The 17,490-nt window shown below is 40.5% G+C and overlaps 1 protein-coding gene across 6 annotated transcripts in view; it reads left to right on the forward strand.

Moving 5' to 3' along the window:
* abi1a (abl-interactor 1a) overlaps positions 1–17,490 on the forward strand; it is a 52,705-nt gene that overhangs the window by 12,069 nt on the left and 23,146 nt on the right. For all 6 annotated transcript variants that reach the window (XM_046029267.1, XM_046029343.1, XM_046029508.1 and 3 more), the window contains exons 2-3: positions 2,181–2,348; positions 17,136–17,312. In XM_046029267.1, the coding sequence (XP_045885223.1) occupies positions 2,181–2,348; positions 17,136–17,312 (345 nt within the window). The remainder of the gene's footprint in view (positions 1–2,180; positions 2,349–17,135; positions 17,313–17,490) is intronic.

The raw sequence follows: 17,490 nt of genomic DNA on the forward strand, positions 1-17,490 counted from the left end.
TTAAATTACATAAACACCATGTCTGACTTGCAGCTTGATATGCAGGCCAGCAGTTCTGCACAGGTGAGCGTATGTTGTTCAGTGATCGGTTTAAAATCCCTATACAACAAAAACTGCATCCTCCAATTTAGAAATTGCCGTCATGCACATGAAGCTGTTTTGTTTTTGTTTCATATATTTCCCTGCAGCTACCATACTACAGTGTCATGAGAAGGTGTCTGTGTGTGCACATGAATGACTACGTGCTTTTCAACAGATGGCCTTTTGCTCAGAGCCCTCTGGAGGAATCTCTCCTCCTTCCTGAGGTTGTTATCTCACAACACATCTGCTGCTCTGATTCGCGCTAAAAGAAACACCGCTAACGCTGTCACCTCCTCACCCAGCCGAGGCTAACCAGCATGGCAGCTCTCCAGGTCAGGAGCTTCTAGCCGTACGGATTGCTTCTGGATTAGTTACGCGCTGCCACGGGGAATCAGTGATGAGACACACGGTGACAGGGTTGTTTTCATTTTGTTCATCCGTCCTCTCGCCTTCATGTGACCAGAAGTTCCTTTTCTTCCGTAACCACTACTACCAATAATTATCTCCTCCACCACCACCTGCCCCCTGCTGCGGCAGCCTGTAATCAGAGCCCAGTGTCGCCCTTCCCGGCAGTGTGCTCTTTACTTTATGAGAGAGTAGTTTGGGGAAGAGGCCACCGAGATCAAACATGATGGCTCAGTTTGGAGCTCGGCTCTTTGCCCTCAGCCTGTTTGATGTGAGGTAGCTCACGAGAATGTGTAGTTAACAAAGTTTGTCTGGTTTTGCCACTTTTTATGTCATTTTGAAATAATATGGGGGAAGAATTTGTTAGTGAGTACTGTTAGAATGAATCCTACATAGGCTGTTTTTTTTATGCTATTGAGTTTTGTTTTAGCAGGCAAGAGGGGTGCCATCATGGATGTCCATGGCTTTGATATACGCTATAGTTTCTGAACATAACCTAGGCAAAAACAAGATACAGCTGATAGGTGTGTGTGTTTTTCATATTTAGGTTATTGTGGAAAACTAAACCGTAGCCTTTAGTTTATCTCACAACATTAGGAGCTGAGCTCAGTCAACGTGAACAAACACTCCACTTTGTTTTGGGGTTTTTTTGGCCTTGTTAGCCCACTAACTAGCCAGCAGGCTAATTAATTTAACCACCCACTCTGTGCTTTTGATGCTAATGCTAGTGAGCTTTATAACCTGTAGTCTTGAAAGGTTGGAGTACTCCATATGTATGTAGTCCAAGCTCACATTTAACATCAGAAGCACATAGTTACTTTAGAAACGAACCAGCTGGCTGGGTAGCTGTATAGCAAAGCCAAAAAACAGACATAAGTGATTGTTCAGGCAGCTAACTAGCCAACAAGCTAATTTATTGAAAAAACTACTTGGTGCTTTTCATGCAAATGTAAGCTTCTACTAAACACGTTTTGTTTTTAAACTCCACCAAAGCTTATTATATTTAGGTTTTAAAGGGTTTCCCCTTAAAGGTTTGTTACTACATTAGCTTGCTTCTTTGCAGAAAACATTAGCTGTACTTTGAATTCACAAAAGTAACCGCAGCAATGACCGAGCTTAAAAACACGGTCTAAAACTACATCTGAAAGATGTTCCACTTTCTCTCATATACTTTAAATGCTCATATGGCTAAATAGACCTATTCTTTTTTTATCGCTAGTTCAGTTAGCTGTTTGACGTTTGTGAACAAGCAAATATAGTTACAAAAGTAAACTGTTTAGTGCCATGACTATTCAAGCACACAGGCAGTTAGTTGTTGTTGCTTTTTTTACACAGGATGAGTATTATTTCTTTATCTTTTTTTGAAGACCAAAAACATTTACAGGACTGCAGCACTGAACAGAAGCTACATTCAGTTCTATAGTCAGTTCTCAGAGCTTCCAATATGGCTGCTGCAGGATTCGTTACATCATCTCAAATCCCTGCATAGAGAGTGTGGTATCTGGGGAATGAAAGTTGGGGGCGTGGGGTGAAGGATATCTTGGCAGCTCTATTGGCTCGAATCCACCACAAACCTGACCTGGATGTGGTGCTAGAAGATGGATGTGAAAGTGATGTGATATTAACAGAAACTTGGTTCCTCTTCCATCTTTAATGCATCTATATTTTTTTCTCTTCCTCTCTCTAATCCACAGGCCCAGGACAAGAGGAAAGCTCTGGAGGAGACCAAAGCCTACACCACCCAGTCCCTGGCCAGCGTGGCCTACCAGATCAATGCCTTAGCCAACAATGTACTCCAGCTGCTGGACATCCAGGCCTCGCAGCTGCGGCGCATGGAGTCCTCCATCAACCACATTTCCCAGGTCAGAAACACTCACACACATGCACACCACAGAGCATACAGCTGTGAAGAATGGTACCCCACATTTCCCACTTCTCTTCTCACTTTCACACAGACTCTGTTATTTTCAAACAAAGTGCGAGGCCCTCTGTAGTATCCATGGTTCCTTTTTTATTGGTTTCAGTCCTGTCCAAGTGCCTGGCTGCCTGTGTGTTTTGGCTAAATGACTGGTGGTCTTTTATGCTCTTGTCCTCAGAGGCACTTTAATCACTACAAGACATTTACATTTACCACAATCTAACTGTAATAATTCTGCAATATTGATTACTTAGCAGCGCTATTGCACATAGGGTCACTTGGTCTGTCTTGTAGCCATTAGTAATCTCTGATATTTTGTCACATATTGCCTGTGCATGCATTTGAAAAGAGATTAACTTTAAAAAACTTTTTAACACAAAAAAATATTTTATTCAATTATTCTGTGGCTAATTTGAGTGAGAAAAATGGACACAGATACCATTACACCAATAAGATTAAAAAAATCTTTTCAATTTTGAAGTTGAATATTTCACGTTAATAGGTTGACAAAATATAAACAAAGCAAAAAAAAAAAAACAACACGGCAGTTATGGCAATATAAGATTTTATATATTTTTTGCTTTGTCGGGTATTTACAAACCAAAAACAGCCCTTCCTTCTGGCTGCTGTATCAATAACACTTTCTCATATCATGTTCATTACTGTGATATAAACATATGATCTAGGAATTTATCCGTATGGCTCACCCCTACAACCTCTACCGAGGTTTTTAACCTTTTTCTTTCTAAAGCATAAGGCTTCTGCCATGTGCAGGTAAATCTAGCCTCTCATCCAATGAAGGCATTAAGAGCTCAGACAAATCAAACAAAGAGCTCCAGCCATGTGGCATCTCGTAGATTAGAAGTCTGAGGCATTCACGAAACCTGGAACAATTACAACACACTCATCTGAACATATAAAATATTTGTTAAAAATGAGAAGTTGGTTATTCGTTTATGCTGTAAAAGAGTGATCAATGTGGAGTGGAAGTTCCTTTTGGTTTTGTCTTTTCCATGTCCGTTATCTGTGTTTTTCCTCTGAGAGAGTTTTGAGTGCCAGAAATTCTTTCAGGATACAATGAAGGTCAGATTTTCAGTCTAATGGAGGGAAAGAGGACTTGTGAGACTCGAGGGCTTGAGAGAGAGAGAGAGAGATCCGGCAAATAAGAGCGAAGGCAGACGGAAATGGAAGATGGACGATGACAAGCAAAGAAAGAGACCAGAAGAAAGGCATATTTACACTCCTTCAGGTTTTGAGTCAATATCCTGACAAATAGCATTCAGCCAAACACCATGGTCACAGTGACACCACTGCCTGCCTCGGTCTGCATGACAACCTCCTGGGCCACGTCGGAAAAGCATGTAAAGGACAGTTAGACGTGGTACTTTAGATCAGCAAAGAAAGCCATTGCCATACGGTAAACTCCAGGCTTAGCTTACATTGTTTGACTTCTGTCTCCATTGCGAGCACTCATCACTGTCTCTTGTCTTGTGCATGGGAAATTCCATCCTCCCTACGCTATAAATATCCCCATGCTTGTGTACTTTCTGTAGCCATGGTGAAGATGGTGTCACATTGGGTCAGCTGACGGTCAGTAAAGTGTCTTCCTCTTCTTTTGGGTTTCTTTTTGTTTCAAAAAATGGAGCAAAAAATTCAAACTACAAACTAATTTTCTTCCAGCTGATTATTGTTGTAGCTACAAGAATAACGGGGACAATTTAATTTGCTTGTCCCTGAGAAATGTGAATGAATTAGCAGCTTTTACCTTGAAAAACACAGAATGTCTGACGTGCATTTACAGCATCTTCATCTATGTGTAGTTGTTTTTATGGATAAGCAAGAGGAGAGGTCCGAATGTGTTTGCTGTAATGAAGCGTGGCTCTGTTTTAACAATATAGAGGCAGTGCTGGGAGCTCTGCAGGCTGTGGGTGTGTTTTATTGCTCTCCACTGTCCGGTTCAGAGGTGGATCATTATCGTGTTGCACTCGCTTCTCATGGTTATGAGATTAGCGGCGGCCCTTCGAGGCCGGTGTTGCATTCTGCTGAATGTGTAATGGAGGGGAAGTCCTGTAGCTCACAGAGTGTATGTTGTTTTGACAGTGGAAAGTCGAGGAAAGGAAGTTTTCTCAGGTGGCTACCACTGAAACATGACTGCCTACTGGTGCATAATTCCTAATGCACCAATAATCAGAATCTACTAGGCTATACAGTCATCTTTCCACAGTCGTTCCATTAATCACTTTGTTCAGTGTCTGTGCCCATCCATGCCCTCCTAATGTAGCTCCCTTACATTAACGTGTCAGTCAGTGTGTGGTGAGACGTTGCCTGGCGTCAGGGCCATTTCCTCTGGTCCACCCACAGTTACAAGAGGTCAGGGTGTGTCGGGTTAGCGGTGGCATCTCTTCAACTGGTACTGATGCATCCTTCTGACTTGGATACCATGTTTATTGAACTTTACTGTACTGTAATACAGCATATCTTGTATTTTGCTTGTGCTGGGAGGCAAGACTGACATTGGCTGCTGGCTATTGTTAAATGGGTAAAAAAAAAAGGAACAAACGAGATGCACAATTTTGTCTACTCTGGACTGTAGCAGCAGGAGGGTGCGCGCGCAGCCAAATCGCCCCCTTTGCTGTAAGTTAAGGAAGCGCTTGATTTGATATGTAGCAGAATTTTCCATGAGTGGAGGACACGTTTTAAACGGCGATATCGTAATCGTGATCAATATTTGATTAATTGTGTGTGTGTGTGTGCGCGTTTGTGTTGACAGATGTGTGTGTGTGTGTGTGTGTGTGTGTGTCAGCCCCCTCCACCATTCACAAACCCAAGAGTCTTTCTGCACTACAGAGGCAGAAGAGCATGATGGGGAAAATAGAGGAGCTCGCGGGGCTTCCACCTTGTGCTGCGTGTGAAGTGGCTGCTAAGAGCCTGTGAACAGGGAGCGCTTTGTCTCTCCAGCGGAATAAAAAGCCTCACATTGAAAACCTCTCTGTGATACCCCGAAAAGAGAGGGAGAACAGCCTACATTCATGCTGCAGCTCCTGTGTCCTGATTATGCCCCCCCCCCCCCCCCCCCCCCCCCCCTTACACAGATCTGAAGTAGAACTGGGCGATATGGCCAAAAATGTTATCACGATATAAAACGTCATATTATTTGATATCAATAATTATCGCAGTAAATGTCAAATCAATATTTCTTTTGAGTTTAAAGGCAGATTTTTGCTCCTGAGCGAAAGTTGAGACAAGAGAAACCAGATGGTTAATTGTGGTTTTAAACTTTTCTTTATGGTCAGAAGGTGACAAACACTTGATGCCAAACAGTGGATCACTTCACAAATCAGAGGTAACGTTCAAAACAATTATGATAAAATATTTTTTCAACAAATACGCAACAATATGCATTTTCAGTCCCCTTCCTCAACAAAATTGATTGAATTGAAAAATTGCTCATTTGTTTGTTCAAATTAATTAAATCAAACATTCATTGAACATTTGTTATTTTGTTATTGAGGAAAATTATATTGCGATAATTATCATTGTTTTATTGCCCAGTTTAATGGAGTTGCTTTTTCCCTGAATCTGATCTGCAACAAGTACAGTAGTGATGCACATGTAAATATCTGCCACATTGTTCTTTCTCTACACATAGTTTTATTAGATTCTTTTACTCCTCGTACGTGTAAAATACTACTTGGCAATAACGCTCTTTCAGATTCGGATGCTGATACTATAGTTGCTTTATAATATTGAACCCAGAAGCAGGTAGCTACACGAGACTTGTATTTGGAAGTTAAAATCTGAAATTGTCATTGTTAAACTAAAAGGAATTCAGAAGGGACAAGATTGGGTGCAACAAAATAAAATATTCAGAGCTCAGTTTAGTACGATACGCAGTACAGGCCAGGGGTCACTGTTTGATATGTTCGTGCAATTTTTAACAAACCTGAAATGAAAATGGACAGAGAGAGTACATGTTTTCCTTTTAAAAGAATAAAAGTCAGGCTGCAACAAACAATTATTAGCAACTTTTTCAGCTCTAGAATTCATATTTGTCACTATTTTTTTTTTTTTATTTATTTATTTTTTTTTATATTTTGTAACCAATTGTGCCCTGATATACTGTCAAATCCTTAGCTCATGTTTGTCTTTGTGTCGATACGAACACAAAACAAAGAGATGATCATTGCTGAAGAATTGAGCATGAAGACCTATGACCTGAAAATAGTTGGTTTCACACCTGCTAAAACCCACATACATACTGAGCTATGGATGTGGGTTTGATGTTTTGCATGCATGTGATTTTTTTTTTTAGCCCTCTTTAGAAAATGACCTCAATTCTTAGTAACGTCTATGAAATTTTCTTTTCAAACATCATTGGCAAGAACAAATGAACAGTTTTTACATATCCCTCTCATGGCAGCATGTCATGGAGGAAATAGTGAGTCAGTCTTAGGCAACAATTGTGGGGGGGGAAACTCCTGTTACCAAGACCTTGTTTTGGGAGTAATTGCAAGACAATAGAACATCAGTAAAATACTACAGAAATTTAAAAAAAGTTTCTAAAAATTAAACGCAATATTGATCCTATGAAACTGTAAATGATTCTACAGTTATACCACAAATTGAATGCTCAGTGTTAATTAATCAAGTGTTAATTTGAGTGTGCTTATCTAAAAGAGCAGGTGACAATGTGGTGATAAACCAACTGATGAATTTATAGATGTGGTTGTAGAAAATACATCTAACTACTTGCTATTTTGCCAGTGCAGCTGCATTTCACAATGATGTAAATCGCTTGCACTTTTTAGAGCTGGCCAGTGTGCCGACTGAACCCAGCGACCACAGTGATGAAGCAGCACAACGGCAGGCTGGATGCAGAAAGCAGCTGACACACACACATCTACTGTGCTCTCCCAGTTTGTTCCCACAGCTGCGAGGTTCACTGATGTTTTTTTACTACAGTGACATAGTAATCTTATCTGATCGCGTGAGTCAGCCCGCATTTGTGTTCAGAGTAAGATTCGGTTTGCGTACATGATCTCGGCTTTGCACGCATTTGATTGTGTGGTACTTTTCATTCCAGTCCTCATTCTTTGGATGTACACTTGCACCGCCGTTTCACTCTGCTGCCTATGTGTGTGTGCAGTGCCATGATAAGAGCACACACACACAAAGACTTGGGGTTGCGTCTGTGTGCTGCAGTGCTGGCTTTTCAACCTCCTGTCGAGGAAGAATGGCACTCATCCAAACAGGAAATGAAGCCTTTATAGGTCTCTCTGTCTGTGTGTGTGTGTGTGTGTGTGTGTGTGTGTGTGTGTGTGTGTGCGCGCGTGCTCTCCTTGTGTTTCCTGCTGATCCCACTGCTTGGCTGTGTATTTTGGTCTCTCTCCTGCCTCTCCTGGTGGTCTCTCCCGCTTGCATGGCTCTGAAATGTCAAGTTCCATGCAGCGGTTGTCTGTATTTTCTTTCTTCACTGTTGCATATTTAAACTATTCTACATGCCTCTTTCTCTTTTCAGTGGATTATAGTGATTTGTGTATGTGTGTGGCATAATCTTTGTGTGGTCATTACCTCTGGGCAGTGGTTAATTAAAGGCAATGGGTCTGATATTGTAAGTTTGGATTCAGAGAGTGTCTCTAATGTTTTGCTTAGGAAATCCAGTAATCTACGAGTTCAAGGTAGCGCTGCAGTTAATGATTGTTAAATGAATCAATAATAAAAAAAACAATAATTTTTTCAATGAATCAACTAATTGATGGGTTTGCAATGTAGTAATAATGTGAAAATGCCATTAACAAGATGACATTTTCAAATGTTTTGTTTTGTCCGACCCACAGTCTGAAATCCAAAGGTAGTTGGGTTAAAGTAATGTAAAACATACAAAATTACATTTGTGAGGCTTGAAACAGACGATATTTGCATGATTTAAAAACTGTAACGATTAATCGATTTAAGTGTTGTTGTTGTCCATCAACTAATTTATTGATCATTTCAGCTCTAATTCAGTTCCAAACCTCAAATAGAGTAGAAATATAGGGCTGCATTTGTAATATTGCTATGTAATTTATTTTGTTTTATTATTTCTTTAATTCTAATAATAGATGACTTGCAGTTATTTGGTTTTAGGACATAATAATGTAAATATAAATCTCAGTTATTTGGAGTGCCTTGGTAGCTGATTGGTTACAGCACATGGCTGCACAGTCACCATTTAATCTTCACTTTTGAGAAGCTGCAACCAGTAAATGTTTGTCAGTTTTTACAAAATAAAATTGATCAATTGTCAAAATTGGTGTTTGTTTTATTAAATTCATTGAATCAGTTCAGGACTGACTACAACCCTTTAAGACGGTTGCTGCATCTTCCTCCTGGAAGCTGTGTGTTTCTGTGTGAGTTGTAACACCTTGAGGTGTGGCAGTTCATCATAGAGGTGATGATCTGAAGTGACTAACTTTGTTCAGTGAATCATAAGCTGCTATGCTCTGTGGTAACTTCTTCTCCTGCTCTTTTATCTCCACCCATTTCCTCTTCTTACTGCAGAGCATCATCATCATTATCAGTACATTCTTTCCCACTTGCAATTACAACTAATCATCACACCTCTATTCTGCAGTTCCTCCCCATGTAAGAATAATGCAGGCAATTAGAAATACTTATTTCCCCTTATAGAAGACACAGCTGAGACCCATGACCTGAAAATAGCTGAGCTATTCTTTTATATTCAAATTTATTTATGAGGATAAACTCCTTGAGATGCACCATCTCGTTTTCGAGGGGGTACTTTAACTGTTTGTTATTCCTGTGGTTGTCTGGCTCTAAGTCTGGGCATCACATGCTGGCTCTTGGCTTGTATGTAAACTTCAGAGCTCAGTCAGAATGCTCTTTGGCCTCAGCCCAAAAGTTAGATTGGCGAAAGTCAGCCGAGGTGTTTCCATATGTGCTGCGTTAGCAAACAAAGCATCGACCTTGGCATGCTGTCCTGACTCTTTTTAACAGTTTTTTTTTTTTTTTTTTTTTTTTCCTCCACTGGGAGAGACCATTGCTGAGAGGTTTCACACTTCCAATCTTCACAACCTCCGCTTCTGGCTCCATCATACTACACATGGGTTGTTAGATTTACCAGAGAAATCCAGTTTTGAGGGATGTTTAACAAGAAGCTGCCAAACTGATAACTCCCTGTGGAGTGTTTGACCTCCCATTTTGGCTCTGAATGCAGATGAATGCTCAGACATTCTCTGTTTTGCACTAACTGCTCAGAGAAACAGGCTCACCGACGGGCCTTTGGACAACTGTTTAACTCAGCAGATGACAGGCTTCAGATGTGCTGGCTGTAATCACGCTGAGAAACAGGCCAGACAAAGAGGCATTTGCTCTGCTTCAACAGCCGTTTTGGCTCAGAGCTGGGGGAGTGTTGGATTGCGCTGCTCCTACAGATGAGGCTGGACACGGTGAAAGACAGAAGACTGAGAGCTGCAGCAGTCTAGAGAAGCATGTGACCTGAAGGTTCAAATCTAGTACAAGTTGCTCTAGAACAGTGGTTTCGGGGTTGGGTGCCCCAATGGGTCACAAGATCAGCCAAAAGGGTCATGAGATGATTGACAACAAAGGAAAAAGAAAAATCTTTTAAAAGTAATTTAGAGAATATTTCCTGTGACTTATCAATCTTTACTTGTGACATACTGGATAGTTTAGCATTTTTCAAGCCACTAATATGTATTGGAATGTACAGCTGGGTATTGTTTAAAACATTGTAACGCTAATGCAAATACGCTAGCTGAGAGATGAGTTTTGGTACCGGTACCAAAACAATATTTGTTTGACATTCTACTTTGATGTCTATGAACACATTTTTCTACTAAACAAAAGAAACCAAAACTTGTTCATTGTTTAAATGAAGAGTTTGGGAAATATGCATATTCACTTTGTAGCAAAGTATTAATTGAGACAATTTAAACCCTTCACATGTCTGTCATCCAGTTAGCATATATCTTGAAACACGGGGAAACTGTTGGCCTGGCTCTTTCCAAAGGTAACAAAATCTGCCTACTAGCACCTCTAAAGCTCACTAATGAACAATTTCCATATTATTATTTAAATCGTATTTGATTAAAGAAAAAGAAAAGTTAACAAGATTATGAATCTGACCAGGCAAACTGTACTTGACAGTTTTTGAAACTGAGTGGCACAAACACATTTTGGTTGGTACCAAAAAAGTATTGAGGTTTAATACCCAACCCAAAATTTAGTTATACTCATAGTCCATTGACATATCCAACCTATCCAACCATATCTAACCCATCAAAATGTCTCATTTAACTCTTGATTGGTAAAACATTGCCAGCATAGGCATTGCTTTGTTTTAAATGGTCAAAAAAAAAAATGGAAAAATACACTGCTAAAGAAGCTATTGGCATTAAATGGCATTTTGTTGTTAATCCTGGTCCTAATAGTCAGCAGGGACATAAAATATCTAAGTGGCATGTATCAGTTTTGGTGTCTGCCCTTAAAGTCCTTCACTCTAGACTCGCAATTTTTCCCTTAGATTTAAAATTCAGTTAAAGCAGAACTGCAGTGTAACCAAGGCAAGGCAAAGATGCCAATTTCTCCTCCAACAAGAGTCTCAATACACATTGATGCAACAAAACCACAAGACATCTCAATGATGCAGCTGAATGCTCACATTTCCAAGCTCTATACGCGTCAGTGTTTCCAAATTCCACGAAAGCAACTGGACCCTTTTCTAAAGAGGGTATTTCAGGAAATGTTGGAAATAACTGTAGTAGAAGCCGATCAGGCAGGTTCAGAGAGAAAGTGGGCGCAGCAGAAAAAAACATACTCCAGCATAAAATACTATACTAATGCCATAAACTCCTGGAACACACTGAGCTTCACAAATTGTGCTCATCCGCTCTCAGGGGTGAACATGGGTAATAGTGTGAGCGTAAAGCAGGGCTTTGCCGAGAAAGAAGCCAGCGTTCCCCTGGAAGAGTTAGAAAAGGAGATGTTCATGTCCCCATCAGGCTGTCTTCACCTGTTAGCTGCTCCGGCCATTGTGAGAAATCCTCTTGTACAGTAAGCCTGTAATATAGGTTCAAATGTGTCTAACAGACGTGTACTTCATAGTTCTTATCTCCTCGTAATCCCACAGAACAAGGATTTCCAATTCCTGGATTGAAAAGACGAGCTTAGCAAGTGTCATTTCTTATTTCATAATGATGTGTAGTTCTGGTTTATGTTATTACACACCAGTAAAAATAGTCCATGTCCTAATGTTCTTGGACAGCGTACCATGGGAACGTATTTTTCTGTGTGCGTGTGTGAGAGAGTGTTTGGTTTCTCAGACGAGCCGGAAGACTATACCCTGCTGCCAGTTTGCTGATACTTTTTTTTTTTTTTCAAGTCTTATAATCATCTGCAGTCGAACTCTATCATTAACCATTGGCACATTTGTTTGGTCTGGCTAGCCACACATGCACACTGAGACATTGGTATGTAGGGTGTGTTTGTCTAGTAGCAAGCTTTTCCCCATGTAGTGTGTAAGCTCTCTGCTACACCTACACTACATGCTGTGCAGCCTTTTTGTTTGTCTGTGCATTTGTGCATAGCTGGCATTTTATTGAGGATATCATCCTGCGGCCAGTCTGCCAAATCGCTGAAAAGGCTGTTTTTTTTTTTTTACTCTCTCCAACATGTGCTGAAGTGAAACCAACTGTCTCAATTCCATACCAAAGTCCACAGACAAGGTTTTTTTTTTTTCCCTTTCTGATCTCTTCTTACCTCACCCTCCAAAACAGTATGCGTTTGTCTGGTAGGAAGTTGCGTTTGCGTAAGGCTGCAAAATTCCATTCCTGGTCCTTTGATTGGCTGCACCACTGGACTGAAAGATTTATGCCCTGTTTGCTGATGTTGTGTGGATGTATTCTGTCAATGTGTGACCCGTTTCCCCAAATACTCGAGCCCTACTTGAGCCCACCCCCACCCCCCCCAATCTGAGCAGTATAAATCCGAAGTAGCGGGAGAGACTGGGTCAAAGAAGTTTCCTCTGCGAGGATTCTAGTATTACAGTTTCAGATTTATCAGTCAAGTTTGAAAAGGTGCTGCGTACTTAAAAACTTTGTAAATGAAAATAAATCAAAGCACCTGTACTCTAATCTCCATTGCACACACCTTGTAATCAAACATGAGACATACCAAACACACAGAACAAATACAATGGCGGACGAGTCATTATTAACACACCTGTGGTGATAGAAGACTAACAGGAATTACAAATTGTATGTGTCATTTAATAAAGATATGTTCTCCTTTTACCTGTCTCATACCTTTTTACATATCTTTTAATGTTCAGAAAATCAGACGACCATAGACATACATAGAACATCACCCAGAGAAACATAACATACAAGTAGGGGTGGGCAGTTTGGAAGAAATCCATTATCAATGGCATGTGTAATTTATACACACTATATACTGGTTAATAAATAGCATAACCCGACTGGAAGGTCTGTGAAATCCAGCAAGTAAAACACCAGACAAAGGAATAAGAAGTACATTCTTGTCAATGCCCAAATAAAAAGTAAAACAAATGCAGTTGCGGTACATAAAAGGACAGCAGAATGACCTAAAAACATGAAGTGCTAAAGCGACATTTAACAGGATATTTAGTCAACCTAGGAAATGACTACAAAATCATTACTTATTATTGCTTTACTTTCCTATCAAAGTCATCATTAAGTCCCCTAGGTTGTAAAGAGTCCAGTTTATGGATCCTGAAGTTCCCTTTTTTGTTCAGTATGCCCCCCTATGTCTCTGGTTTTCAAAAAGCGGATCACAGGTTCATAAACACGTCAGGGTTTCGTTGAGCGACACGCGGTCACGTCATTACATTCCTGGGTGTTGAAGTTCAATCTTTTAAAATAGCTGACCCTTTGTCCCCTTTGGCGATGCAAGCTTTCCAAGTGCAGCAGCAACCAATATGGCACCAATCTGGATCAAAAATAAATAAATCACAAATATTTAGGCACTTGTTGCTACTAACAACACAACAAGAACCTTTAATCGTGGCAACCACTGCGCTGACGCACTCGTATCCCAAAATGGGAAGAACTTTTCCAGTCCTAAGTGACCTCGACTGGAATTTTTTCTTTTCTGTCTGACTAAACGTGTAGATGACGATGATGGTGTTGGCAGAAGTTCCAATGTATGACCTCAAACTAGTCATATAGTTAGGTGACTCTTCTCTGGGTGTGGGAAGACTTGGGTGGAAGTAGAGGGATAGAGAAAAGACCAAACTTAAAGAATACCAGAAGAAGAACTTTGGGTGGAAGGAAGGAAGCGAAGAGTGGAAGACAATGGAGGCGATGGAGTAAAAGAAGCTGTTCAGAAAGAGAGAAGTGGGGGCCCTTAAAGCCTCAAAGCCAAACACCAGAGCCAGAACTGCTCAGTGTTCTGGGAAGACACCCACAGGCCTCAAACATATGGGTGACAGTGGTTGAAAACACATGTGAATCATCCACCTTTCAGTTTGTCAAGATGTATTCAGAGTTCAGTCTCGTTCCACCGAACAGATGGACCATTGGGATCAAGTGAACGCCTTTTAATGCCAGTTGAAAAGTCAGTAAAAGCAGTCGAGGGAAGAGACTGTGGAGAAAGTAGCTATTGCTCACATCGGTGCTCCCTGCTGGGTCAGTTGAAAGGGCTCAAGCCAGAATGCACGGTTCTACTTAGACCTTTGCTTTTTTGTCAGATCAATTTAACATCTTTTTAGGCGCTGGTCAATGGGTTAGAAAAGTGCTCTCGACAGGGTGCAACCGCCGGCTGTGAGAAAGTTTGCTAAAGATGGTGGTTTTGAATTCACCCATCTGTCAACACTTGTATAACCTCGACCAGCGATGTTACAGCAGGGCTATTTTTTTCTCTTCATACAGGAAGGACATGAACTCACCACTGCGCCTTCTCACTTCCCTCCATTGCCAGCTGCGATGATGTTTGTCCACACAATGTTCTCTGATAAGCAGAGTTATGTTCAGCCAAGACTATGCTTTCACAATGTAGCTAAAACATTTCAATGACAGCGCTCTTGTTTAGGAGTTTCTTTCAGTGGTTTTCCTCTTGAGTTTTGGCCGAAAGCTCCTTCCCCATGATATGTTTTGATAACAATGTCCTGTGACATTACAAAGTCTTTAGGAGAAGTGGGTGTCTTCTCCTTTACTCCGTCTGTGTGGGTCCATCAGAGCCAATCACGGTACCCCAACATCACTCCCTTGCAAATGGAAGCCAAAAAGACTGATTAGGTTTTGGCCCAGTTGTTTCCAGATGATGATGATTTATGACAGTTTGAATTTTGGGCATTATCTCTGAGCTGTGGAGTCAAGTTATTAGCACAAGTCTTCTACAGTGTAGTGCTGCTAAAGTGGAATATTTGTACATTTGTTTGTTCGCCTCATTGGGAACACTTCAGTCACTGCAGTTTTAAATTAATAGCCTCATGTTCTGGCAGCAGAGCTCAGGTTAAAAAAGATGACTAGTCATCCCTCTTTATTCAAAAAAACACAACAGGGCGCATTGGAACAGAACGGATGTTTCCCCTTTTGTATGGGAAGTCTCTGTGGGAGCAATTATGTTTGAGCAACTTTGCTTGTTATAAAATATTGATTCCTCTTTTTTCTGTAATTTTGAACAATCCACTGTCTTACACCCTTGCACGTCTTGTAAGAAGTAAAATCTGCTTTGCATATGTTTTATTTATTTATTTTTTATAGATACTAGCGCTTGTCAGCTCTCATGCCTATATCTCATTAATGTCACAGTTTAAAATTAGGCTGGATTTTGTCCAGAGATGTGAGCTTGACAGCACTTAACTGTACTGCACTACATTTAAGTGTTGCTGATTGCCCTCAACTAAAGTGATACTTTAAGGCCGTGGTACAGTGCAGTATAAAGATTCAGAGCTCAGTCCAGCTCCAGATCCCCGTGGCATGAAAGGAATCCTCTGTTGGCGCTGGTCGCTGACTCCTTCCCCCCTGTGAGAGACCATCGTTTTACTGGTCTGCCCTCAGCAGACATTGCGGCCTTTCATCTCTCAGTGAAGGGCAGCTGCTTCTGGAAATGCAGTGCTGTGTGATGGTGCTGAGATGTGTTGAAGATTTGATTGAAGTTGATAAACGATCAAAATGGTTGACAATTCAAACAAATATTTCAAACATTTGGTTCAAGCTCCTCAAATGTGAGGATTTGCTGCTTTTATTAGTTGTGAATTGAATATCTCTGGGTGTGGGATTGTTGGTCAGCCATAGCAAGCGATTTAAAGACATCCCCTTGGGCTTCAGGAAATTGTGATGGGAATATTTCACAATTTTCTGACATTTTACAGACCAAATGATTTAACAATTTATTGAGGGGGGGAAAAATCTGATCAATCCTTAATGAAAGTAATTGTTAGTTGTAAAGCTAGAGTGATAGTCAGGCCAATATATTGGCTGGTGTTAGCTTGTTGCAGATATATTGGTATCGATATGTTGGCTGATGAATAACAGGAAAGTACAGAAATGCTAAACTAGGTTTGAGGTCATTTAGGATCTCACCATTATGTAGTTCGTCCACTAGAGAACACTGACTGATTTTACACTGTAAAATGTCCCACTCAGTATGTAGCTTGGTCACAATTTTAGAAAAACAAACAAATCTAAGGGATATTAAAATTCAGTATAAGTTAGGTTATAGATAGTTGCAGCCAGAGATTGTTTGGAAATTCAAGTAATGGTAACAAAGAGGAATCTACTCCAAGGCATCCCCCTCTTGCCTTGGCTGTCTAGTGATTAAAGCTGCACTAGGTAATATTTTGTGGAATAATACACTTACCACAGGGCCAGTGACAAATACACTCAAGTTTGTTTAACATCTATTGAACAATTTGCCCAAATCAGGTGCTACATGAAACTTTGAGAAATCCAGATTCAGAAACTTAAGATCCACTGTCTCATTCATATTCCTGCAGGGTATTAAAAAAAGGTAGCATGATTTCAGAGTTCAGGTTTCCAATAAGTTATTTTAGTCATTTGGAGCCAAGGTTTCCTAATGCATCTTTAAAGTAATTCGCTTTGATAAAAGGGACTGGGTAATTAATCGAACATTGGTCCAGTTTCAGCAGGAAAACGGTCTTTGTCTCCAGGAGCATGAATAATGCATCACAATTTGGCCCTAGCATTTTGCAAAAGGGAGATGAAAGAGATGTTTTTCTGCTAATAGATCTGTGAGAATATGATTTAAATACACAATAGACTTGTGTATAATTTGAAATGTTTCAATTCTTTCAATTGCATCACTTCGGTTACATTTCTTCACTTTCAATTCTAAACCATCATTTTTTGATTTTACATTTTCACGTTTTTGTGTGTTTTGACCTTAGAATTAAATTAATAATTAGTTACATCTGGATTTAGGGCCAGTAAACTCATTCCCATCAATTATCAAAGTCAGCAATGTTCATATAACATGCTTCGGTCATTATTTGGTTCGGGACCTCGTTTCTGCCACAGTCGATTTTAATAATGTGCACAGGCTGTTGTAAAAAGATTATGGACCTCGTTGATGAAAAGCAAAGCCTCATGATTTAATTAAACCTTCTTAAGCCGCTGTATGACAAGCTCATTCAATCCCAGAGCTCCCTGTTGTACTGCGTGTCTCTGTGTTTCCACTGTGGCATCAATCACATCCCCTCTGTCATTTACAGACGGTGGACATCCATAAAGAGAAGGTGGCCAGGCGGGAGATCGGGATCCTGACCACCAACAAGAACACATCCAGGACACATAAGATCATAGCGCCACCTAATGTGGAGCGGCCGGTCAGGTACATCAGGAAGCCCATTGACTACACTGTACTGGACGACGTCGGCCATGGCGTTAAGGTAAGCAGACTTTTTTTTGTTTTGCTTTTTTTATTTTTTTTATTGTGTGTATTTTTCTCTGTTTTATAACTGTTCCCCAATGAGATTTCTCTACACTCAGTCCATTAGTTTATCTCTGCTTCTGTTCCTCAACTTTCTTGTTCTACTATATCAAATCCCCCCCCCCCCTTTTCTTGCC

This window comes from Micropterus dolomieu, linkage group LG01 (genome assembly GCF_021292245.1).
Source record: "Micropterus dolomieu isolate WLL.071019.BEF.003 ecotype Adirondacks linkage group LG01, ASM2129224v1, whole genome shotgun sequence".
In the NCBI taxonomy this organism is placed as follows: domain Eukaryota; kingdom Metazoa; phylum Chordata; class Actinopteri; order Centrarchiformes; family Centrarchidae; genus Micropterus; species Micropterus dolomieu.